General features: G+C 43.1%; 1 protein-coding gene across 1 annotated transcript; it reads left to right on the top strand.

The window, feature by feature from the left end:
* The first annotated feature begins 1,565 nt into the window (after positions 1–1,565).
* On the top strand, positions 1,566–24,964 carry mapkbp1 (mitogen-activated protein kinase binding protein 1). Its single transcript, XM_037695019.1, has 30 exons — positions 1,566–1,790; positions 5,265–5,356; positions 8,322–8,384; positions 8,550–8,607; positions 9,941–10,111; positions 10,364–10,501; positions 10,584–10,766; positions 12,504–12,664; positions 12,774–12,963; positions 13,295–13,435; positions 13,517–13,725; positions 13,804–13,895; positions 14,857–14,982; positions 15,059–15,129; positions 15,205–15,326; positions 15,396–15,471; positions 15,554–15,665; positions 16,021–16,084; positions 16,189–16,317; positions 16,532–16,632; positions 18,479–18,513; positions 18,711–18,851; positions 18,946–19,074; positions 20,654–20,778; positions 22,492–22,619; positions 22,692–22,871; positions 22,999–23,080; positions 23,234–23,604; positions 23,680–24,351; positions 24,795–24,964. Exons 1-30 carry the CDS (start codon positions 1,674–1,676, stop codon positions 24,926–24,928), a joined length of 4,413 nt encoding a protein of 1,470 aa, XP_037550947.1. The 5' UTR covers positions 1,566–1,673; the 3' UTR covers positions 24,929–24,964.
* The last annotated feature ends 1,169 nt before the right edge of the window (positions 24,965–26,133 follow it).

The following is a 26,133-nucleotide window of genomic DNA, read 5'->3' as shown; positions in this document are numbered from 1 at the left end:
TCAGTTTTGTGTCGTTTTACGTTTACAGATGTTTAAGAACCTCTGAGTGAGATAAAAGTTGTCTGAACGCTTTCAAGTAAATCAATAAAGGGTTTTTTCTATTTATTTGTGTTTCTAAATTTGATCTCAATGAAAACAAATTATAAAGTTTTTTTTTTCTTATGACACAAATTGTGCAAGACGACAAACCGGCTTTTTAAATTTATAGATTTAATATCTAAAATGTTGAGCAGATTTAGGATTATTCTGGTGATCAGATGTATTGATCAGTTGATCCTCATCAGTCGGACCACCTCTAACCTGCAGCATACATGTGTGTGTGAACACCGTGCCACGATGGGAAGACATCAGCAATGACCTCAGAAAAGCAGCTATTGCCCAGCAATTTGTGAAGGGTCAAAGGTCATTTGGAGTCCATTGTTCTACAGAGAAAAGGATGATTCACAAGTGTAAAACTTTTCAGACTACTGACGGTCTTCACAGCAGACTCAGCTGAAGGTCAGATCAGTAAACGTGTTTCAGTGATTATCCGAAGAGACTGGAACATGCCCGAGAAGCTGGTGAGGTGCCAAGAGCTGAAAGAGGAAATGCAGAATCATGGTCTCAAAGGTCTCTGACTTAGGAACAGCTAAGATCCTGAGCAGAACCCTCATGATCTCTGGTGGAGGACCCAAGCTTGAGATAAGATGGTTCATGTGGAAAGAGAAAGACCAAGTTCAGTTTATTTACTGTGTAGCTACCGAGTAACTTCTGTTCTGCTTGTAGCAAAATATGAAATCCATTTGGGGTCAATTTTCTCTAGCTGCTCAGCATTTTTTATTTAATTATACATACATACATACATACATACATACATACATACATACACATATATATATATATATATATATATATATATATATATATATATATATATATTAGTATATAATAATTATATGCTAAAACTAAATTTGTTTCTACTAGCACTAATTAACTCCTATTGACTGTTTTCACTTTATTAACAGCAATATTAACTATTTATTAGTCATTTATAAGCATAGCCTTGTTGTAAAATGGCATATTTTCATTTTATATTGCAATATTTTTAAGTAAACATAGTAATTAAACAAAAAAATCCTAGACAAAAATTACAAAAATATACTCTATTTTTGTTTAGGGTTAAAAATGTATTCAGACTCTGATTCTATCTACTTTGTCATACTTTGAAATAACCGTAAAAAGGACAAATAAATAAATAAAAAAATCGCAGTAACAGCCAATTTAGTCTTATTTTGAAATTCGTTGTTCCGGAAATTAATGTTAGTACCGAATGCGTTAACGTCTGTAACCTTATTTTGAAAAGAGTTTTCCGGAAGTGGAATTGACGGTGTGCCGCGTGTGGCTTGACGCCGGTGGAGAATCCCTCCTAGTCCTTAGCTCCACTCTCAGTTGCTCGGTTCAATTTTTGCTGCGGCGGAGAAACAAGCTAATATGTGGAGCAGCAGGGAACTGGGTCAGCCCGTTCGGAACCAGGTCCAGGCTAGCTGAACGCTCCGGCCTGGCTCGGTTCGGTCCGTAAACAACATGACAGGACCAGAGGAGGCGATTCATGGTTGATCGTTGGATCCGCGCAGCGTCTCGGAGTGAGCTGCGACCGCCGAGAGGGACGCGGCTAGCCGGCGGCTAACGGCGCGATGTCCTCCGACGGAACCGGAACCATCCGCAGCCGCATCAAGAACCTGCTGCGCTCCCCGTCCATTAAACTCCGACGGAGTGGAACCGCGCGGAATAAGCACGACCTCAGCAAAAAGGTGCGCGCGCACACACGGCACGCGCTCACACACAGACGACAACATAACGGCGTCCTCGGAGTGTGTTTTCTACAGGTTTACTGGGTTTCTGAGCTCCTGCAGGACCATTATTTACTATTTTTACACTTAAGGTTCATAAATAATATAGTATACGGCTAGCTGCAATTTATAATGATATAATGATAATCTGTTTAGATTAATAACTAATATTTTACGGTTACATGTTGCTATGAGGATGAACACCTGTTTTCAACGGACTTATGTGTATCTGTGAGGTCCATCAACAATTATTTTTACCTGCTTCTTCCTTTTTCATTCAACCTTTATTTAGACAGGTAAATCCCATTGAGCCTCGAGGACTCATTTACAAGAGAGACCTGACCTTAACGGATCATGGGGGTCACTGGTGCCCATGTCCAGACCAGCAGCCACTGTGTGAGAGGTGGACCCTGGACAGGTCTCCAGTCCATCACAGGGACACATAGAGACAATGGGACAAACCACCATTCTCACTCTCACCTAGGGACAATTTAGAGTTACCAATCAGTCTAACATGCATGTTTTTGGTCTGTGGGAGGAAACCGGAGTAACTGGAGAAAACCCACGCATGCACGGAGAGAACATGCAAAATCCACCCAGAAGGGCCCTGGACCAGGATTTGAACTGGGGCGACCTGCTCGCTGTGAGGCAGCAGCTCTACCAACTGCGCCACCGTGCTGCTCTCTGTGAGGTCCAAACAAAAAAATTATTAGTTTAAACATTGAATACAGCAGATTTAATAGTTTTTATGAAAATATTAACTTTAAATAAGACTTATTTAGTATAAGGTCAAGCATCAGATGCACAACTATATATATATATATGTAAAGTAACATCTGTCAGGTTCTAGCAAGAATATACGATGAATACGAGCTTGTGTGACGTTGCTCTTTTTATTTGAACACACACTATTTTCCGACTTGTCTGTAAGTGCTTTCCTCTTAAACACACTGGAACAACCTGAGACACATGATGTCAGTTTTACACCCGTCAACACACACTTCAGCACAGATGTCAACCCAAACCTGAACAGGACATCAAACAGAAAAACCACACTCCAACCATTGTAACAAAACACAATAGTCTCACACAAATACCACAACATTACCCAGCATCCCTTGCAGCCCGACCAGTTTCTCTGGGTTGCTACATAATACACACATACACACACATCTTTATTTAATGTGATCAATTAAAGACTAACGAACAAAGTTAGTCTTTAATTCACTCTCCTTTCATAAAATATCTTAGCTTTTACCTCTGTTCAAAAAAACAATCTGTTTATTTAAGCGTTTTAAATAAATGTTATTACCATTTGTCTGTTATTTTTATGTTTTATTCACAGGGTTTTGTTAACATATATCCTCCTCTAGTTTTGGAAAAGTCCAAAAAGTACAAAAAAGTTTCACCTTGCTCAGGAATAGTGTGCCGTTACTTCAGGTTGGACAGTTTAGATTAAAAATAAATAAACAAATCATGAGAGTTAGAAGAACCGCGTGGTAGAACCCAGCACTGTTTGGTTCTCCAGCTCAGATTCCACAGCAGAACCATCACTGAGAGTTTAAACTTTTCACGACTGAACAGCTGTTTTAATATCTTTAACACTTTTTAAACAATCACATGTAAGATATCTGCGTCTGGCCCGTCTATATTTGACAAATTTGTGCACACTTTGTGTCTCCCACACTTCGTCTGTAGTTCATACATCATATTGTAGGTATGTTTAATATTTGTTCATTTAACTGCTGTAAGACTTTTGTTTTCTGTAATCTGTGCAGAGCACAGTAACTCCCGTTGACTTCCATTGTGTCCGAGCTCTGATGTTTCATCAACACTGGAAGTGATTTTTTTATGTAACTTGTCCTGTTTCCTTTATGAAACATAAAAACCACCAGGTGCTTCACCGGCCCAGGAATGATTTTAATCTATTTTTATTTCTGGTGTTTCTGACCCGTTTTAACCTGCGGGACTCCTGCCCGACTTCGCTGCTTCCATTAAACTCTGTGTTTCGACTCCGACTCACCGGACCAGTTTTACTCGTGTGGTCGGGACAAATATCTGTTCAGGAACTTCCTTATGGGTAAAAAAAAAAAATTAAAACAAGTTGTAAGAATCAAGATATTTGTTGATACAATCGAGACGTTTTCCTGCTTCGGGGAAGTTAACGCAGAGACAAACCTGAGAAACAAAATAAAACGAGTTTAGCTGCAGGAGTTCTTCTGATACGAGTTTTAACGTAACCCTGATTTTCAAACCAAATAAATTAATTCACTCAGACGCAGAGTTGTGTTTTGGAAAGCATCAGAAAGTTTCATGTTCCACCAACAGCTGCACATTTACAGCTGGTTAACCTTTGATGTCTGCCTGATTTAAAATGGCTGCTGTAACCACCTGGCCTAAAAAACACATATTGATATGTATTGATATTGATATTGATATTGATATTGAGCTAAATGCTGGTGTGGTGGTGGCTGAGAGTCATCCCCTACACAGTCTCTGAGAGCTCTCGGACTGCGTGAGGTCTTAAAACCTTGGCGGGTGATATGCATTCCTTCACATGATGCCAGATTAAGTCGGGACTGTTTTGACCTTTTATAGCAGGATTATCTTCTGGAGGACTGGAGACGTTTGACTTTAGTGTTGTCCCCTCGCACTGAGACATTCCTGACGTCCTGCTTTGACGTCTCCCAGGTTCAGAGGAAAGTCAAAAACTCACAGAACTGGTCTGATGGACTTCAGTTCTGGATCTTCTCTGCTGGATGGAACAGATGTTCTAAAACCTGAAGAAACTTTCCTGCATTGATGGAGTCTTTCCAGATGTAGAAGCTGCACGTGCTGGAGGCATTAATGCACCCCCATACCATCAGAGAGGCAGCTGTTTGACCTGTGAGTTGGTCCAGGCTGGGTGGTCCCCTCCTTTTAGTTTGGAGGATGTGGTTTCCAAACAGAACTTCAGATTTGGACCCGTCTGATCACAGAACAGTTCTGGACTTCACCTCAGTCCTTTTGAAATGAGCTCTGGTCCAGAGAAGATGGCAGCAGTTCTAGATGGTGTCCACATCTTTGAACAGAACCAGACCTGGTTTTAACACAGTGGCCCCTGAGGGCCTCATCCTTTGACCTCAGATTTCTTCAGATTCTTCTAATCTGTGGATCAAATTATGAACTGGAGATGATGGAGAGTAAAGTCTTTATTCAGAAACTTTATTGTGAAATTCATTCAGGAGCTTTATTCTGAAGTCGTTCCTCTAGTTTTAGACAGACTGCTGAACCTGTGTCCATCTTTACTTCTGAAGTCTCTGAAACATTTCTGTTTAGGATCTTCTGCCTGGAACCAAATCTTTTCACATCAGCACGTTCTGGTTTTTACATTTTAGCTGTCGTCTCGGCTCGTTTGGACTTCACAGTGCATCGTCTCTGGTTTTTGTCTTCCAGGTGATGTTGGAGAAAGTTATCGGCATCACATCTCCGGGGAACCGAGCGCTGGCCTGTGACCCGAGAGCCGGACTGCTGGCCTACCCTGCAGGGTGAGTGACGCTTCAGTTCTCTGTCTGAACCAGGACTCCTGAAGACCTGCAGCCTGTCTGCTTCAAACACGTGCTCCGTTTAACCCGATAATCTCCTCACGTGTTTAACCTCTACAGTCTGAAGCAAAGACGGACAAATCTCGGCTGCAGCTCGTCCTCTGGCCTTTTAGCTTCTGTGGGACGTTCCTGACAAGCTGGGCTTTAATCTGTAAACCTGGAAGCGGGCAAATGATTGTGTCCCTGTGATGGACTCAGACCTGTCCAGGTGTCCCCCACTGCTCACAGTGAGGACATGGACACCAGCTTCCCTGACCCACCCCAGAAGGAAAATAATGGCTGCTTCATAAAGTCCAGTTTGAATTTGGGAGTTACAGTTTGCTGGTTCTGGGTTCTGCCCGCAGAACTCCCTTCATTCATGACGGCGCTGGTTCAACAAAGTGTTGGGAACTTAGAGGTTCTGGTCCATATTGACATGATGACATCATGCAGCTGCTGCAACCAAACGCCCATGATGGGAGTCCCCCGTTCCACCTCACCCCAAAGGTTCTGACTGGACTCAGGTCTGAGTCCAATGGTTCTGACTGGATTCAGATCTGATGGGGGTCAGAGTCCACTGAGTCCAGGACTTGTGTGTCCAGTCTAGGTGAGCCTGAGTGAACCGTCAGATTCTGGTTCTTAGTAAAAGAAATAACGAAGATGTTTGTACGGAGTTGTTGTTTGGGAGAACCCGTTTGTTGAGGTTCTGATGGAACTTCATTCCTCTGATAGAATCTGCAGCTCGTCCCCGAGTGACAAATATTTACCTCCAGCGTTGTGAGTAACAAACACTTCCGCTCCTTGTCTTATCCCGGCGCCATCTTCTGGAATTTACTGCTCAACTTTTTTTTTTAGCTTTAAATTCAGAAAAGTCACCGAGCTGCATTTTTCTCACTTCCTGTTTCTGCCACAACCAGGAGCCCGTTGACCTTAGTCTCCGTCAGCTCCACACACATGAGCTGCAGCAGGTGTGGTAGTGGCTGAGAGTCCTCCCCAGCTCGTACTCAGAGTGCTACAGATCGTTCGACGTCGGGCGACACGTTTAGGATCGGCCCGGTCTGAGGAGGCGGGTCAGCTGACAGATCTTTAGTTTTTAAATTTCTTCCCACCAATCAGCTGCAGGCGTGGGAGGCCTGGGAGCTCCTGATTGGTTGGCGTGTGCTCGGACTCTGAAGGGACAGGCTGCCGTTTAACGAGGGACACTGAAGTGGGTCAGTGGAATGGTGTGTGGGGGTGTGTGTGTGGGGGGGTGAATGTGGGTCAGCTGAGGGGAAACTAAAGAGACATTCATGTCAGACAGAGAAACATTTAGTCTGACTTTACTCAGCGCTTTTCCTCCGGGCCCAGTTCATTTGCTGCTCTCTGCAGACACACTCACAGTTCAGTCCGTAGAGCTACAGGACAGCTGTTGGGGACATTGTTGTCTGTGTTAACAAAATATCTCACCAACCACCGGTCTGACTTAAGGTGATGAAGAGCCTCATCTCATTTACAGCCTGAACCACAGTGAACTGGCTTTAACAAACACAAAGAGAGCTGCAGCTCAGTCACTTGTGCACGTTCTGAGCTACACTCTGGTGTGGTAGTAGCTGAGAGTCATCCCCAACACATACTCTGAGCACTAACAGACTTATTGGCAAGGTTTGACCAAAACGACTTTGTCAGTCGTGGACTCTCAGGTGTGTGCAGCTTCCTCAGCTGGATTAACAGGCTGCTTGCTTAGAGAAGATTCTGGATTATTACGGGTCCATTTGAAATTCTTTAAAGCTTCTGTTTTCATCTGCAAATGAGGCAAACGAATAACAGCAATTATTAGATCTGACATCAAATTAATTTGTAAACCGCGAGTCTTTCTTTAGAGAAATGATAATAAATGATGTAAGGGGAAGTTGGACTCGGTGAGGCTGTAAAAACTGATGAAAGCAGGAGCCGAGCCCCGACTCCCCCCCTCCCCCCTGCAGCACCTCTGCTGCAATGCAGATGTTCTGTCGGACCAAACTGCTGAGGCGGTCTTTTTTAAATTGTGTGGTTAAAGGGATATTTCAGGCTTTATGAAGTGAGGTTCTGTTGGAAACATAAACAACATCTTACCTGCTGTAGATGGTGCTTTGAATATGTGACACATCCTCAGTTTGATGAAATATTTCATTTTACACTTATTTATTTATTTTTTTTCATATTGGGTTTTTTAAAGGGCTAAATATATTTCTTAACAGTTAGTAAACCCTCTAGGCACAGACCTAATCCACTCAATCAGGTTTTTTTTTTTTTTGTAGAACAATGTTTTTTGAAAATATTTTCTCTTAAAAATAATGGAAATTTTAATAAATTGGTCCACTGCCACCACCTCCTGAAAAAAATAAATATAACTACATAAACATCAATTACCTTCAACCATCATTTTTAACACAATGCGGGCACAATTTCTACTAATAACATCGCTAAAAACTGATATTTAAACATCTGCAGCTGATTAAGATTTTAAGTCAGTCCAATTCAAGATGGCCGCCACAGCAAACCAGAAAAATGACTACAGCTCGATGATTTTTACAGATACCGAGCAGAAATGTTTTGTGGTAGTGGCTGAGAGTCCTCCACAACCCATACTCTGAGCCCTAACTGTTGAACCTACGACTCTTATTTAGGTTAAAGCTCATGGACGATGGCGGGCGATATGCATTTCATTAAGGAGTGTTGGGCCTTTATTTAAAAAGTTTGTTCTTGTCATATCCTGGTCAAAGCATCAGCGAGGTTCTTTTTTTTGTGCTGGAAGTTAATTTTTATTGATTATGTTAAATGTTGGTCCAGGATGAGCAAATGTTTATTTGTTTACAGTTTGTTTGAGAAATGTTCAAAATAAACATGTTTGTTGGCCTTCGACCTGCTGCAGCTTGACCTTGTTCTGACGGGTCCGGTTGTGTTCCTGCAGGTGCGTCGTGGTCCTGCTGAACCCCCGTAAGAACAAACAGCAGCACATCTTCAACAGCTCCAGGTAAACCTGCTGCGGCTCCTCACGTCAAACAGCGAGAAAAGATTTGACTTCATCAGACAACGTTAAACTTGAACTCTTCTTCTGTGAAATGAAGCTGCTGCTTCATGTGAATCTGGTTCTGAAAGTATAAAGAACGGTTCTCCGTCGCTCCTCTTGTGTTCTCAGGAAGGCCATCACCACGGTGGCGTTCTCTCCGGATGGAAAATACATCGTGACGGGAGAGGTCAGTGTTTGTGTCTCTGTCCCAACAAACAAAAGCAAACCAGCGTTTTCTGCTAAAAAATAAATGCACAAACGCAGAGAGCCGAATGACGGCTGAAGAGAAGCCGAACTGTAAAAGCTAAAACCAACAAAACAGGAGATAAAAAAATATCTGAAACCAGCAGAACTGTAGCTCAGAGATGCAACAAGCTCAGGAGTCACAAAAAATCAAAACCTTGGCAAAAAACAAAATAAGCTCAACAGTAGCTAAAACCATTCAAACTAACTAAAAGCAAAAATTACAAAACAATTGGTAAAAGCTAAAATGGACAAAATGTAGCTAAAAGCTAAGATTACCAGAACAATCACAAAAGTGTTAAACTAGTAGAACAGAAGCTGAAAGCTAAAATTAGCAAAACACAAGCAAAAAATATATATATATAAATATCAGAACATCGGCAAAATATTGAATAAGCCAAACCGTAGCTAAAAGCTTAAACGGTTTAAAAAACATTAAGCCAGTAGAAAAGTAGCTGAAAGCTCAAATTGGCAATAGAGTAGCTACAAGATAACATTAGCAGATTAGTTGTAAAAAGCTTAAACCAGAAGAACAGTTGCTAAACAAGCAAAACACTAGCAAATAATAAGAAACTAGTGGAACAGCATCTAAAGGCTAAATCCATCAAAACAGTAGCTAATAGCTATAATTAACAAAACTATCTTAAAGCTAAAATCAGCAAATTAGCAGCTAAAAGCAAAAAACATGCAAAACAGTAGCTAAGAGTTAACATTAGTCTACCAGGATCTAAAATATAAAATTAGCTAAACAGTGGCTAAAAGCTCAAATTAACAAATCTTAAAGCTAAATCCAACCAAACAGTAGCTAAACGCTTAAATTCATTAAACAGTTGCAAAAGCATTAAGCCAGTAGAAAAGTAGCTGAAAGCTAAAATTAGCAATACAGTAGCTACAAGATAACATTAGCAAATTAGTAGCAGAAGGCTTAAACCAGCAGAACAGTAGCTAAAACAAGCAAAACACTAGCAAATAATAAAAAATTAGTGGTAGATCATTAAAAAGCTAAATTGTTCAAAACATCTAAAAGAAGATTGAGTGGACAAACACAGCTGATCCCCTGTAGTAGATTTAAGTATAACAGTGATTTAAAGGAATTAAAGATAATTTTACAGTTGAATATTTAATTAAACTCACAGAGAATAAACGTTGTATCCTGATGTTTGGTGCTTTGATATAAATCTGTTTAAAACAGCACAAAGTTTGCAGGAGAGACATTAATCGTCTAAACACTGACTCAGCCGAGACGAGTTCTGCTCATGTTTTCCTGTCTTCCTCAGAGCGGCCACATGCCAGCAGTCCGGGTCTGGGATGTGTCCGAGCGTCTTCAGGTCTCGGACCTGCAGGAGCATAAATACGGCATCTCCTGTGTCGCGTTTTCTCCAAATGGCAAATATATCGTCAGCGTGGGCTACCAGCATGACATGATGGTCAACGTGTGGAACTGGAAGGTAGTGGACCAAGATGAGCTTTATGATGTTTGGAGGTGTAACGGTACACGGATCGGTTCGTTTGTAGAGCTGCGGCGGGTGAAGGAACCCAACCAAACATGGGACAGAGAAGTCTTTTCTAATTAAATGAAACCATCTTAGTGCGTATTGTTTACTGTATAAACCTGTTTATCGTTACACCTCCTTTTCTGTGTGATTGAATCCTTGATAAATCGTAAACAAAAATATGTTGTTGTTGTTATTGTTGAGCAGAAAAACGTGGTGGTGGCGGCCAATAAGGTGTCCAGTAAAGTGACCGCCGTCTCCTTCTCTGATGACAGCTCGTACTTTGTGACTGCCGGGAACCGACATGTTAAGTTCTGGTACCTGGACCACACCAAGACCTCCAAGGTTGTCATGACAACGTGTCAATCAGTTGTTTGTGGATTTCTGCAGTTGTTGATGTTATCTTTTTTTGTTTGTTTGATGTCAGGTGAACGCCACAGTTCCCCTCCTGGGGCGTTCAGGGCTGCTCGGAGAGCTCAGAAACAACTTCTTCAGTGATGTGGCATGTGGGCGGGGCCGGCAGTCCGCCTCCACCTTCTGCATCACCTCGTCCGGTCTGCTGTGTGAGTTTAATGACCGGAGACTCCTGGACAAGTGGGTGGAGCTACGGGTGAGTCCTATCTCAACCTTTCAGGCGTGACTCCCTGTTGTGACACGTTAGCACCTTCCCAGCTGTGTGTTTATGAACCTCCTCTGCTTCCTCCTCTGCTTCCTGTTCAGAGAATCGACTCTCTCTCTGTAAGTTCTGGACTTGGTTTCTTTGGACCTCCTCGTATGTCATTTTAACATTTTATTACACATAGTTTTGAAAAAATTTAATTTCATTGTATTGAGTTTTACACAGTCATCACAACTACCACTATATTGGAGCATCACCACGCCATTCTTTGCCAAAAGGCCACACCCCTTTTTGGGGTGAAAACAAAAAGGGGTGTGGCCTATTAAACAGCTGGTGACAACCTAGAAAAAAGGTTCTGTGTTGCAGAATTTTTTTTAATAAAAAATAATTGTATTTTTGTTTGCTTCTCTGAACAGAGTGCACCTTTTTAACTAAGGGTTTAAAGGAGAAAACCTATAGCTAAAAGCTAAAATTTGCAAAGGGCTATCTAAAAGCAAAATGTAGTTAAGAGATAGCTGAAAGCTAAAAGTACAAAAATGATCGCTTGGGACAAAATTAGCATAGAAGTAGCTAACAGTAGCATTACACGTATCTATGGGAAAATATTTGTAGATAAACGTAAACATTTCAAAAACAAATTAAAGTTCCTGATTGCAGAAGTAGTTATATCACAAAAAATGTTCAGAATAAACTATTAACAGGAAAACAATAGTGCAAAAGCTGATGCTGCACTCAGGACAAACGGCTACAACGACAAAAGCCGCTCAATAAACGAGAACGTGACGAGTGTTTGAAACATTTTCCTCCAGGGATTCACAATTTGTCTGCTAACGACACATCTGGCCACTGGGGGCGCCATTCTGCCAATTTGTTGAACTTCAGTTCATATTTCTGAAAGTTTTCATGTAGAAAGATAATTTTTAATTGGCTAAGACAATAATCAGCCTGACGGGCTTTAATGTTTGGGTGTTTATGGGCTCGATCTCAAAAGTGGGCGGAGCCTCATACAGACATGTTGTTAACGTTTAGACCAGAGCTATTCAACTGGCGGCCCGGGGAGCAAATTAGGCCCACGGGTAAACTCAGTTTGGCCCTCCAAATGGGGTCATTTATAAATAAAACTAGATTTTAAACCATAAAACAAACTTAATGACAATAACTGCTGGATGTCTGGCCCCTGAGCTCTTGGTTTTAGTAACTGTGGCCTCCTGAGCAATTTAGTTTAGCCTTGGTTTAGACCGTTTCAACCATTGTTTCCACCTGAGAGTTAAAAACTCTTAAAATCAGGTTTTATTACTGTTTGTAAACAGATCCAAACCTGATGTTTTACACCTCACAGATCTACAGTTTCCATTTACTGCTGATCTTATATCTCCTGTTCATTTAATCACAACTTCTTGTGTGTTTTGATAGTTCTCACAGCTGCAGTATACTGTACAGGGAGGTTTCTTTTAGTGTTTTCTTTATCTTCTGACTGTTTTATGTGCAGCACTTGAGCTAACGGCAGCTGTTTTTAAAAGTACTTTCTGAAGATGTCAACATGTCACTCGCTGCATGCTGCTTTCATTCATAACCACCTCACCAGTTGAGTCTGGACGATGAGTGGACCCGCCGTTTAAAACTCACATTTTATCACCATTTTTGGTTCTTTCTTTGCTTCGTTGAAGCGCAGAGTCAGTCCTGCAGTCTCATTCTGTCCCTCGTGTCCTTTCATCTGTCTGTCTCCAGGCGTCCCAGGCCACCTGTCTGTCCGTCACGGATGAGTTCATCTTCTGCGGCTGCTCTGACGGGACGGTCCGAGCCTTCAGTCCCGTCAACCTGCACTTTCTTTGTACTCTGCCCCGCCCACACTGCCTGGGCGCTGACATCGCCAGTATGGTTAATGCCAGGTAACTCACAAAACTGCTGGCTCAGAATCAGACCTAAACTCAGACCAGTTGTGTAACCAGAGAAACCACAGCAGGAGAAGGGTCACTCTCTGTGTTTCTGCTCCTCCAGCCAGCTGTTCTCCTGCAGAGGAGAGGCTCGGTATCCGGATGCAGTGGCAGTGACCTTTGACCCCACCAATCACTGGCTGTCATGTGTCTACAATGACCATAGCCTTTACGTTTGGGACGTTCAGGACCTCTGCAAAACGGGGAAGCTGTACTCCGCCCTCTACCACTCGTCGTGTGTGTGGGGCCTCGAGGTCGGTCTTTTTTTTAACACTTACAACATGTTACCTACATTTTAAGGAATTTAAAGTAAATCATGTTTTTTATAATTTAAATATGGAATTTAAGAAGACATTTGAGGAGTGTGTCCTTTTTAAAAACACACAACACGGAGGTGTAGCTTCAGCCAGGTGTTCCTCAGGCCCTGCTGATCAAAACATTCCCACAACATGATGCTGCCATCACCGTGCTTCACTGTAGGGATGAGAGGTTTTTAACCAGACGTGGTTCATTTAAATACCTGAGCATGCAACGTGAGACACTTGTAAATACCTGCGATCAGTCCTCTTTTTGGGTCTCCTGCAGGTGTACGCAGAGGGAAGAGGAAGAGGAGGGTGTGAGGCACACCTTCCTCCTGGATCCTTCCTGTCCTGCTCCTCAGATAACACCATCCGACTGTGGAACATCGACCGGCACAATGTTCTCCACAGGAACATCCTGAGTAACGTACGGCAGCGCTGCACCTATGCCTGAGAAGCTCCGCCTCTTACCTGTACAACTGCATTACTCTGACCTCTGACCCCTTAGGACCTGCAGAAAGTTATTTATGTGGATGACAACACCACCAGCCTCCTGGACACGGACAGCGTCGCTGTTGCTAACGGCAACACGGAGAAGGTGACGTCACCGGTTTCAGAGGGCCAGCAGATGGACCAGAGCAGGACGGGCATCAGGACCCTTAGAGTGAGTCCAAGCGGACAACACCTGGCCTCTGGAGACCGGATGGGGGTCCTCAGGTAAAGCAGCGATGAAGCTACTGGTCCTCTTCCTTTATTTGAGTCGGTTTGATGTGTTTGTGGTGGTTTTGTGTCCAGGATTCACGATCTGAGCAGCATGGAGGAGATCCTGAATGTTCAGGCTCACGACTCCGAAATTCTGTGTCTCGAGTTCTCCAAACCTGACACCGGTGAGGATCACTCAGAACACACAGGGAGAGGCGTAAACATCACTAGCAAACTCAAAAAAGGCTCCAACTTGTTTAGTTTTACAGATATTGAGCTAAAATATGGTGTGGTGGTAGCTGAGACTGATCATCATATATTTTGAGCTCTAACAGAACCAGAAAGGCTAGTTTTGATTCGGACACCAGAACCCAAATTGAGAGTTTGTCTCAACATAAACAAAACAACAAAAATAAGTCCAATTTGTCTTCCTTTAGCTGTTGGGCAGCTTTTAAAACCACCTCAGAACCCCCAAGGTGCAGCACAGAGCATGAAGGATTTCTGACTAATGGGTTTAAATCTGCAGCTCTAACACGGGCTAACAAGCAGATAAACCCTCGGGCCCAAAACTCCCAACAGTCAGCAGTTTATCTGTTTATCAGCAAGAGTGATGTCACTTCCTGTAAGTCAGCTCAGTGACTGTGAGTCAGCTTGAGATAAAAACTCCATAAAAAAAAAAAAACGTCAAGTCAACTTCATTAACAGTTCTGAAAAAAAAATAAAAATAAGGTAATTTTTGTAGTTTATTTTTCAGAGGCAGTGATAAACATCCTGTTCAAAAAGGAAAATTCACTTTTTATCAGCTGGGAAAAACCATAAGTGTTTGTTAGCACAAGCTCAGACCTTCAAAATAAAAGTGTGAATGGTGAGTTAGTCATCTGACCTTTTGTTTGTTGTTCAGAATTACAGGAAACTGACTTGATGTTTCAACTTAGACAGGGCGTGACGCTCAGCTGGACAAACTAAACTCCAACACTTTTTTTAATCCTGTTGAAATGGGTCACAGCAGCTACAGGCTGAGATTCTTTCTTCTCAAAAGCCCAACAGGAAGTCTGGATCTAATCTGTAAATATGGCTGATGTTTTGTTGTACAAACTGTAGAGGCAGCAGTTAGAACGTTCCTGTCTGTTCCTTTGCATCGTTCAGGTCTCCAGTTATTAGCCACAGCCAGTCGGGACCGTCTGATCCACATCCTGGACGCGGGCCGAGACTACAGCCTGGTCCAGACTCTGGACGAGCACTCGTCCTCCATCACCGCCGTCAGATTTGCAGGTCAGTTGACCTCTGACCCCCATGTACGCACACCCAGCTGCTGGTTTTAACCCCCGTTCTTCTTTTTGTCCGACAGCCAATGAGGGGAAGGTGAGGATGATCAGCTGCGGCGCCGATAAGAGCGTCTACTTCCGTACAGCTCAGCAGGTAAAAGTAGCGTCTGAGTAACTTAGAAGCTAAAAGATTAGCTGCTCGTTCATTTCTGGTGGATATTTTCCTCAGATGGGGGAGAGTTTGGAGTTCACCCGAACGCATCACGTTGTCAGGAAGACGACTTTGTACGACATGGACGTCGAACCAACCAGGAAGTACGCAGCTGTAGGCTGTCAGGACCGAAAAATCAGGTAAATCCTGCAACTTTTTTCTTTTGTCTCTTGTGTCTTCATTTGTTTAAAGACATGTCCGTCCTGCAGGATCTTTAATATCAGCAACGGGAAACAGAAGAAGGTCTATAAAGGCTCTCAGGGCGAGGACGGGACTGTCGTTAAGGTAATCGGTTTGTTGTTACCACTTGTTTTAAAATGAGTTGAGTGGTAACTGACTCCTCCTCTTCGTCCACGGCGTCCTTCAGGTGCAGATCGACCCGTCTGGACTCTATGTGGCCACATCGTGTTCGGACAAGAACGTCTCCGTGTTTGACTTCTTCTCAGGAGAATGTGTGGCCACCATGTTTGGACACTCAGGTCTGTTAGAGACGTGTGTGCCGATTTATTACCGTTATCACCCGCTGCTGAAAGGCGAGGGCGGGCGATCATGTTTTTGTCTGTGTGTGTTTGTTCCTAAATTTTAACATAAACTGTCGGACAGTAATCATTGGATGTACGTTTACAACTGGTTAACTGTTGGAGTCAGCACGAGTCAAGATGGCTGCCACAGCCAGCTGACCTTCACAAACACAAAAGTCTCAGTCTCAAACTCAGGCGTGACAGCCGGCGGGCGACATGCATTCCTTCAGGAAGATCAAGTCCTTGAGTTTATCTGCGGAGACGTTTTGGCTCCTGGTTCTTGTAGTCATTCTGCTTCCTGTTTGTGTTTCAGAGATCGTAACAGGGATGAAGTTCAGCAGCGACTGCAGACACCTGATCACGGTGTCAGCAGACAGGTACGTCCCACACGGTCCAACTCGTGTCCTCCACCGGGACAACTTTTATCTGCTTCCTTCGGACTTCAAAGCCTCTCTTCTTTGTGTGTTCTTTGTGTGTCCAGTTGCATTTTTGTGTGGCGTCTGAATCCAGAGCTGACCATCAGGATGAAGCAGCGACTCGATGATCTCCAGCCAGATCAGCTGACGTCAAACTCCCAGAATGCACCTCATCAGAAAGCTGTGAAGCCCAGGTACGTGACCTTTGACCTCACACCAACAAAAAGAGGGGGGGGGGAGAAAAAAAAGACGAGGATCAGGACTGACTCAGGGTTTATGGAGTTTGCAGAATGTTTCCTGGTTCTGACAAGAACAATCTAACAAGAACAAGATCAGATTCCACCGTGTTGTTTTTCACTCTTCAGCACTTTGAACCCGAGCGTTATTTCTGGTTGTGTGTTTGAGCAGCGGCGAGACGTTCTCCTCTGATGTCATCAACATGTCGTCTGACAGCGATGCCGAGGAAGAGGAGGGAGGGGTCCTGACAGGAAGTCCAGAGGAAGACGCAGGTTAGTTTTCTCTGAGATACCATCACATCTCAATGATTCTCTCTATAAAAAAAAAATCAACAGCAGGTGATTATTTTCTTTATTAAAAATTAAAATAATAGTTTTTTGTATAAATGCTGAGTCAGCGTTCGAATGACAGTTTTTCCTGTTTTTATTAGTTATTTATTTGGATCTAACTACTTCTGCATACTTGTTACAGTTTTAGCTGTTTGTATATCTTAATGTCCGACTTGTTTGAGAGATAGTTGCTGTGACTTTTAGTTTTAGTAACTTATACTTTTAAAAATATTTTACTTTGTTTACAAAGATTTTCCCCAAATAAATACATTCAGATTTCAATCCTTCAGTAACTTTCTCTTTGAAATCTGCTTCAGCTACTGGCTCTGTGTTTGTCTTCATAAGCTACTTTTAGCTATTGTTTTAGCTAACCTTTTGCATGGTCTAGGTTGTGGCTAATATTTTTCTATTTTTAACTTTTAGCTAACACTTTGCTAGTTTTAGTTCTTAGCTAGCCTTACATTACTTTTAGCTTTCAGCTAGCCTTTTGATACGTTACACTTTAAATCAGCCTTTGCTACTTTTAGCTTTCAGCTAGCATTGAAATACCATTTAGTCATTTTCTAGATTAAGCTTTTAACTATCCTTTTGTTAATTCTAGATATTAGCTATGCTTTTTTGCTTCTAGGTTTTAATAATAAGAATAATAAAAACTTTATTTCTATAGCACCTTCCAACAACGCCTTGCAGTGACCAAGGTGCTTTACAAGATAAAACAAATAAAAACAAAACACAATAAATTGGTGCAAATTAAAAACAGCCAGAATAAAATAAGGTAAAAGAGATAAAAAATGCTAAATTCTAAAAGTTAAATATTAAAAGCCATTTTAAATAAGTAGGTTTTCAGTTTGGCTTTGAACAGAACCAGATCAGAAATGGTGTTTTTATAGTTTTAAATTTTAGTTAGTCTTATTTTACTTTTCACTTTTAATGTAACATTTGCTGCTTTTAACTAGCTTTTTGCTACTTTTAGCCTGTTATTTTGATACATTTAGCTGTTGGTTAACACTTTACTACTTGAGCTTTTAGCTAGTCTTTTATTACTTCTAGGTTTTACCTGGAATTTTTTTCTACTTTTAATTTTTAGGTAGCCTAACATTACTTTTTGGGTTTAGCTAGCCTGTTTATACATTTAGCTTTTACCCAGCCTTGTACTACTTTTAGTTTTGAGTTAGCTTTCAGCTACTTCTTGCTGACCTTTTTTTTTTTTCATTTGAGCTTTTAGCAAGCACATTGCTACTTTTAGCTTTTAGTTAGCCCTTTCTAACTTTTAATTTCTAGATAGCCTTTTGTCACTTTAAGCTATTAGCTAGTTTTTTTTCCTTCAGCTTTTAGCTACTCCTGTGCTCCTTTTGCTTTTAGCTAACATTTTGCTGCTTCAAACTAGCATTTTGTTACTTTTAGCTTTTGGCTAATGTTTTGCTACATTTAGTTTTTAACCAGCCTCTTGCTACTTTCAGCTAAAATTTAAATGCCTTTAACTAGCCTTTTTCTAATTTTAGCTTTAAGCTAGTCTTTTGTTAATTCTAGCTTTTTCTACTTCTGCTTTCATCTTTTATTTAGTCTTGCATTACTTTTAGCATTTAGCTGGCCTTTTGCTGCTTTTTAGCTTTTAACTAACTTTTTTTGCTACCTTTAGTTTTTTGCCAGCATGTTCTTTCTTGTAGCTTTGACTCGATTTCAGCTTCTTCGGCTGCTTTCAGCAGCTGCGCTCTTGCCTCGTTTTGACAGAAAAAGTCCTTTCTCTTTTTTAAACTGATGCATTTTCTCCGTTTGCTTCTTTCTCAAGTGTCTGATGACGCGTGCAGCAGAGAGAGCAGGAAGGTACGTTTGCATGTAGTTAAAAAGTTTGTTTCCAGTTGGAGGCGTTTGCACCAAAAACTAAACAACCATGTGTATGGATCACATGACACTGACTCCACCTTAAAAACAGCTAAAACCAGAAACATTTCCTTTTCTGAAAACATTCCATTTTCTGTAGAAATATAAAAAAGGCACTTTGTGTTTTGGCGGGTCTGCAGGACACATGTGCGACTCGACCCGTTCGCCGCCGCTGGTCCCGGAAGGCAACCGGCGCTGATGGCGACCTGATGGTGAACTCCATGCTGGACCTGAGACTGCTCGGCTCCTACAGCTCCGACACTCAGGAGAGACCGGAGGAGGTTCTGTCTGACACCGCTGCATACTTTAAAACCAGGACTGTTTTTAAACATGAGTTGAGTTGATCATTCATATATGATGCTGCTCCCCCCTCAGACGAAGGTATGGCCCCACCCTGATGACACCTGCAGCCTGAGGAGGAGGAGTCAGAGGGTGGAGCCTCTGAGTCATGGAACCACAGAGAAGCTGCAGAGCACCATCAGCCTGCAGGTCACCTCTGCGTGGGTAAGAAGGGATCATTTAATCCAAATAAACCATCAATTTCCCTTTGTTTTATTTGGTATTTGATATTTTAGACATTGTAAAAAGAGCTTCTGTGGAAAAATGATGAACAGTTAATAACTTACCTGCTGTACATAGCTCTTAGGAGAAACAGAGTTTAATTCAGACTGAACTGAGGCAAACAGCTAAGCTCCAATCTCTCAAACTTTATAGTGGTTCATATGAACCCTGTTTTTACAATGCCATGAGTGCCTCAATACTTGAGTGTTTACATGGAATTCTGGGGTTACTAAATAGCTGCAGCTAGCTGTAAATGGTAAATGAACTGTGCTTACATAGCTCCTTTCTATCTACCGGTAATCAAGATACTCAAAACTCTTTACATCACAATCTGTGCCCTCATTTACCTCCACAAACACATTCATGCAACACTCAACATGTAACTGCTGGTGGAATCGAACCCCCAACTGGAGGACGACTGCTCTCACCTCTCAGCCACAGCTGCCCCTGTAGCACTTCCAGTGCAGCCTGGTGTCAGTTCCAGCAGGAACATTGTAATATTTCTGCTGAAATAACAGCGTAATTCAAATGTGATGAAGATGCAAAGCTTTGCATAAAATAGTTTGAATGAACTGCTTTGAAAGTTCAACGATTGGAGCTTTAAGATGCTAAAATCCCTTTTGGAACCGGTTTCATTCGGACTAGCCATTATTAGCTCGTCAATACGAGCTATTCTGAGTATTGTCCATTTCTAATCAATTCATGAAGTATGTTACTCAGCGGTGGGCACAGCTAACCAAAACATTAGCTTTGCTAACGTTAAACCGCCAAACAGGTTAAGCTCATGCTAAACCGCTAAGACGACTGTCACTCAGTCTGCGTCGCACGTCTTCCTCTCCTTATGGTTGAAACTGTGTTGTCCAATCACGTCTTGAGGCACGCCCACAACAGACAGGAACATGCTTGTGAATTTTGCTATCGGACTTAAAGTTGGCTAAACCTAATTTAGTGGAAGCTAATTTTTGCTAACGATTTCCTAAATTAGTGAAAACGCTAATCTGCTAAATGAAACATTAGTTCCACTGTTAGCTATTAGCGGATTAGCAGAACTGTGCCCACCTCTGCTGATACTCCTAAATGTGAGCAGGACGGCTCCAGGTCAGTTAGCCAAATTGTACTTTTGCAGCTTTAGTCACCAGCTTTTATTGTTGTTAATTTTGAATTCTAATTTGAAAAGTACGAGCAGGCCAGGTTGTGTTTTCTCTGTACTTCATACGAGCAGCATCCACTTCAATACGACTGCGCTGCTGAGAGTCTGTCACTGGTACGTGCATGATTCACGCACTCCAACCTCAACTTGAATCCAAGCAAAGCTTGATCCTGTTCAGGGGATAAGTGTGTTTGCTCAGAGCAAATGCGTGAACTACTTTTTCTGCGTCGCTCTGAAACAGAATGGAGTAGACCTAAAGCTATAAAACAAGTTCTGCAAATAAAACGTGATCAGTTTCAAACCCTTCAGAGATACCGCTCGCCATCACTGCCTTGAGGTGTTAAAAACAAGTTTTTGTTTCTGTTCACGCAGGCAGATGAAGAAACAAAGAGCAGTCGGAGGCCAGACTTCATCCAGCTGTCCACTCAGACCCTGAATGCAGAAGATCCAGTCCTGTTTCCTGATGGATGGGAAGACAGGACGAGCCTGGCGGGCAGGTATTACATCCTAACATGAACTCTCTGCACTAGAAGACGTGTTTTTACATGCACAGGTGAGGCTGCAGTTACAGATTTCACGGAAACGCTTTTGTTTGATGTTGTTAATATTTGACTTTAAAATGAATCAAAAATGGACAGCTGGGAGATTTATCTGAACAGTTTCACAAACATCTTGCAATCTGAGTCTCTGAGAAAGTAGCAACAGGGATACTTCTATTTCTTAGTTTACCTCTAAGGCGGTAATCGGATACAGTTTACACAACGCTCCTGCAATCATGATAAAAGATATTATGTCTCAGTCATTAAAGCAGAATTTTACTTGTTTTACTGGTTAACAGGCAGAATGCTTATTAGCATACCAAATAATTAAGATTTAACGAGTTTACTGTCGCGTCCACTAATGACCAACCAACACCCAGACCAGCTGAGAGTCTCTCAACTGGTCTGGGTCTTCCCCAGGGTCTCCTCCCAGTTGAACATGCCTCTGTAGGGAGGTGTCCAACAATCAAAATGCCAAACCAAGGCGTTTAAAATAAATGAGAACACGACTGTGTGAGATGTTCTTCCAGATATTCAAATCAGATCACATCCCCAAACTGATGACTTTAGTCCAGGGGTCCGCAAACTTTTTGATCAAAAAGAGTCATTGTCCTTCGCTCGCTGAATAAAATGCACCTGGCGCTTTCTTTTTATGTTTTCACTTTCCTTATCTAATGAAAAAGGTGGCGCTGCTCTCTGCGGCTGCAGCCTCAGACATCTTGTCCCCGCGTGTCTGTTGTTTCTTGACGGGATGTATTGAAATGAAATTTCCCTTTGGGATCAATAAAGTATATTGAATTGAAAACCTGCTACAGCTGTGATTATCAACTGGTGGCTCATGGGCCACTTTGAGTTTGTTGAAGTTGGGGTTTTCTTGGCAAAACAATGAATTTTAACATTTATTTACTTTTTTTTTACGTTTTAGGATTAAAGAAAAGCTAAATTCATGTAACGAAGGGGGGGAAATATAGTTTTTACCAATTTTGATCATTAAAACATCTGAGCCTATGTGAGTCCTCTTTTATTTGTGGAAAAGATAAACATCCTGCATTAAAGTAAAATGACATAAATTTAAACCGATTACATTTTGTGTTAGTTTTGGTGAAAGCTTCAAAGAGCCTCAGCAGTGGGACTGAAAAGCCGCAGGTTGCAGACGCCTGCTTTAGTCGACATGTATTTGTATATAACACTTGTCTTCAATGATCAATGACACTACCGTAGATAAATATTTGCCTAACAGGCTGTAGTATTTAGGCACTGAAAAGCTTCAAAGGAATGCAGTAGGCCTTTTTTTATGAAGAGCTTCATTGCCTACCAGTCAAAGTGGAGGGCTTGTTTCCCCCAATCGTGGGCATCCCCCTGCACAGAGGGTTTGTATCTGTTCATGAAGCTCAGACTAGTGAAGAACTGAGGCAACAGTTCTTGTATGCTCAGTCTCTCTTATCTGCTGAAGCTTGCAGCTCCTTCAGAGTGGACTCAGGTGTCTTGGAGGTCTCTTTCAATATTCTCCTTCTTCGAGGTCTGTTTGTGAGGACGGCCTGCTCTTGGTAGATTTACACATGTTTCATATTTCTTCTACGTCCTAATGATGGATTTAACAGAACTCCACTTTATGAGAGGTGAAATATTTTTGAGGACCAAATCAAGGAGAACCTCTCCACCTTCTGTCAGTGAGTTTCAGGTGAAGGAGGTGAGCTACTCTGCTGCACCTGGACAGCAGGACAAACCAAGTCCAGACAGCGGCTGCTCTCTGGGGTTCAACTCTACGTTGTCCAGTCCAAAAAGACCTGCAGGAGACAGTAAGACGAAGAACGACGAGATAAGTTCTGATGTGTTTACAGTCTTCATCTTTTGTTTCCTGTGTTCTTCAGATACAGAATCCACTCTCTGTGGAAACTCTTCTGACCTGGAGTCTGAGATGAAGGAGGAAGACGAGGAGGAAGGACAAGGAGGCGGGAACCTGGGAACATCTCGAAGTGTTCCCGAGGCTTCAGACCAGGAGGCTTTCCTGAAGGAGAACTTCGTCACGTTAGCGGACCTGTCCGCCTCAGGTCTGATGGCGCAGCTGGTTAACTTCCTGTTGGTTTTAGTTAATAACTCCCAGTTTACCACAGATCAAACAAACCAACTGTTCTGGCAGCTAATGGATCAGGTCACGTGAAATGTTTGTGTTGGCAGGAGGTCCGAGCAGAACGTCTCACAGCTCCAGTGAGAGTCTCAGCATCTCCTCCAGGTTCCTCTCCCAGAACTCAGCTGGAAGGTAAGACACTGAACGCTCCGATGAAACGGCAGGGCTTCGAGTGTCTTTGTGGTTGTCTGTGCTTCCTGGTTCTGATCCGGGTCGGCCCGTTGGACAGAAGCAGACAGGCGCCGTGTTTGCAGCATGTTAAGTTGTCTTCTCCTTCCTCCTCAGCCGGACTGGATTTTCTTTAACTGCGTGGTCCAACGAGGGCGGTGAGGGGGAGGTAAAAGTCCGGCCCCCTGTCTCTGAGGTCCGGCCTCTGATGGAAGCGAGCCAGAGCAAGGCGCTGGACCAGGACCGGACCTCTATACCTCAGGGCAGATCACAGCCTCCTCACATTCAGCAAGATCCAAAGCATTTGCAGTCACAGGTGGAGGAGACCCCCTCGGTCTTTCCGGCCCCCGACCCCTCACCACTGAAGAAGAACATCCAAACTGCAGTGGAACCCAGAAGGAACCCAGATCTGGTGGTCCATGCTGCGTCCCCCCTCCTGAATCCTGGCCTTCGGAAGGCTCAGTCGGTCCACAGCCTGGTTGAAGCAGGTAACGCTCACACCCACAAGTGTCTCCACTCCAACCCACAAGACTTCACACTGAACACCTTCTGTCTTGCTCCAGCAGGGGATCCCTCAGGTTCTTGTCCATCCAGAGAGGTCCCCCCTCAGCGTCCCACCACCCTTCCTTCCTCTCCTAGATGGATTCCATCCACGGCGCCACCCGGAGGGAAACCCAGCCCTGCCTCCCCACGGTCCCCCCTGCAGGAGAACACTGCTCTCACACCAAGGAAGTCCTCGTCGTCCTCCTTGGCAGCGCAACGCTCCTACATGAGTCCCACAGCCAGCTCCATGGCCAAGATGTCCCGCTCCATCTCCATAGGTGATGGCCTGCACCTCCCTGAACCTGCTGAAGATCCTTCAGTGACATCATCAGGACCACCCTCCTCCTCTCAGGTCAAGGAGACTCCATCTCCTTGTGTTGCCGTGGTGCACTCGAACTCATCTCTGGCCACGTCTCCTCAAGCCACCGTCAGCCCTGTTCTCGTCTCCTCCTTGTGGTCCATGTCTGTTGGTAACCATGGTGATCGAGCTGCTCCTCCTACCCGCGGTCTCCAGGCTCGTGTTCCTGGCTGCAGCCGACCACTTCCAGACAAACCCGTCCTGGACTCCTTCTCAACATCCTCCAAGCCTGCAGGCTCCTCTTCCTCGCAGCCTCCTCCTGTGTCTCCACCGCAGACCGAGGAGGAGCCTTTGACTCCGGCAGGTTTCACCTCAGACCACACAGAAGATCCAGGTTTGGACTTTCATCCTCTCCCTCCTCCTCCTCCTCTTCTTCTTCATCACTTCATCCTGTCATCTCTCTGGCTCCGCCCCTCCTCCTCCTCTCTCTGAAACGGGTGAGACGTGTCACTCCTCCTCCAACATGTTTCCTCTGAATCCTTCTGTTTTCTGTTGTCTCCATCGTGTCACATGACGATACTACAGTTATGAAAAAAATACCGTATTGTAATTTTATAAGTGGGACCTGGTCTTCACCAGGTTCTGAAATTATTCAGATCTAACTTGAAGTTAGAACTTAGTAAAGACCAGATCAGTTTATCATGGTCCTAAAACCAAAAGTGGGTGACTGTGAACACAAAGCACATTTGCAATTCTTTTATTTAATAATTTGTTCCGACTGTAATCCTGTTTTGTTTAATAATAAAACCTAACAAGTTGTTGTTTCTTTCTGTTCAGATCAACCAGTCAGCTTGGAGTCCTGCAGGGCTCTGACCAACGAGCTGCAGAGCTGCTTTAAGAGAGCAACACATCTCTACAGGAGGGTGAGGAACTCATTGACGTCAATCAAAGAAGTTCTGAACAAGATTTAGAATATATACATGTGTGTATATACAGGTCCTTCTCAAAAAATTTACATATTGTGATAAAGGTCATTATTTTCCATAATGTAATGATAAAAATGAAACTTTCATATATTTCAGATTCATTGCACACCAACTGAAATATTTCAGGTCTTTAATTGTTTTAATACTGATGATTATGGCATACAGCTCATGAAAACCCAAAATGCCTGTCCCAAAAAATTAGCATATCATGAAAAGGTTGTCTAAACAAGCTATTAACCTAACCATCTGAATCAACGACGTAACTCTAAACACCTGCAAAAGATTCCTGAGGCTTTTAAAAACTCCCAGCCTTGTTCATTACTCAAAACCACAATCATGGGTAAGACTGCCGACCTGACTGCTGTCCAGAAGGCCATCATTGACACCCTCAAGCAAGAGGGTAAGACACAGAAAGAAATTGCTGAACGAATAGGCTGTTCCCAGAGTGCTGTATCAAGGCACCTCAGTGGGAAGTCTGGGGGAAGGGAAAAGTGTGGCAGAAAACGCTGCACAACGAGAAGATGTGACCGAACCCTGAGGAGGATTGTGGAGAAGGGCCGATTCCAGACCTTGGGGGACCTGCGGAAGCAGTGGACTGAGTCTGGAGTAGAAACATCCAGAGCCACCGTGCACAGGTGTGTGCAGGAAATGGGCTGCAGGTGCCGCATTCCCCAGGTCAAGCCACTCTTGAACAAGAAACTGTGGCAGAAGCGCCTGACCTGGACTACAGAGAAGCAGCACTGGACTGTTGCTCAGTGGTCCAAAGTACTTTTTTCGGATGAAAGCAAATTTTGCATGTCATTCGGAAATCAAGGTGGCAGAGTCTGGAGGAAGACTGAGGAGAAGGAAATGCCAAAATGCCAGAAGTCCAGTGTGAAGCACCCACAGTCAGTGATGGTCTGGGGTGCCATGTCAGCTGCTGGTGTTGGTCCACTGTGTTTTATCAAGGGCAGGGTCAATGCAGCTAGCTATCAGGAGATTTTGGAGCACTTCATGCTTCCATCTGCTGAAAAGCTTTATGGAGATGAAGATTTCATTTTTCAGCACGACCTGGCACCTGCTCACAGTGCCAAAACCACTGGTAAATGGTTTACTGACCATGGTATTACTGTGCTCAATTGGCCTGCCAACTCTCCTGACCTGAACCCCATAGAGAACCTGTGGGATATTGTGAAGAGAAAGTTGAGAGA

Source organism: Nematolebias whitei, chromosome 21 (genome assembly GCF_014905685.2).
Source record: "Nematolebias whitei isolate Nwh7 chromosome 21, NemWhi1, whole genome shotgun sequence".
Lineage (NCBI taxonomy): Eukaryota > Metazoa > Chordata > Actinopteri > Cyprinodontiformes > Rivulidae > Nematolebias > Nematolebias whitei.
The sequence above is the reverse complement of the archived record's forward strand: the minus strand, read 5'-3'. Positions and strand labels throughout refer to the sequence as shown.

Excerpts from the sequence above, each read along its gene's own strand:
- mapkbp1 (XM_037695019.1), top strand. The coding sequence starts at position 1,674 with ATGTCCTCCGACGGAACCGGAACCATCCGCAGCCGCATCAAGAACCTG. Across the intron at positions 16,633-18,478 it reads AAGTCCAGAGGAAGACGCAG|TGTCTGATGACGCGTGCAGC; the intron begins GTTAGTTTTCTC and ends TTCTTTCTCAAG. Across the intron at positions 19,075-20,653 it reads TGCAGGTCACCTCTGCGTGG|GCAGATGAAGAAACAAAGAG; the intron begins GTAAGAAGGGAT and ends CTGTTCACGCAG.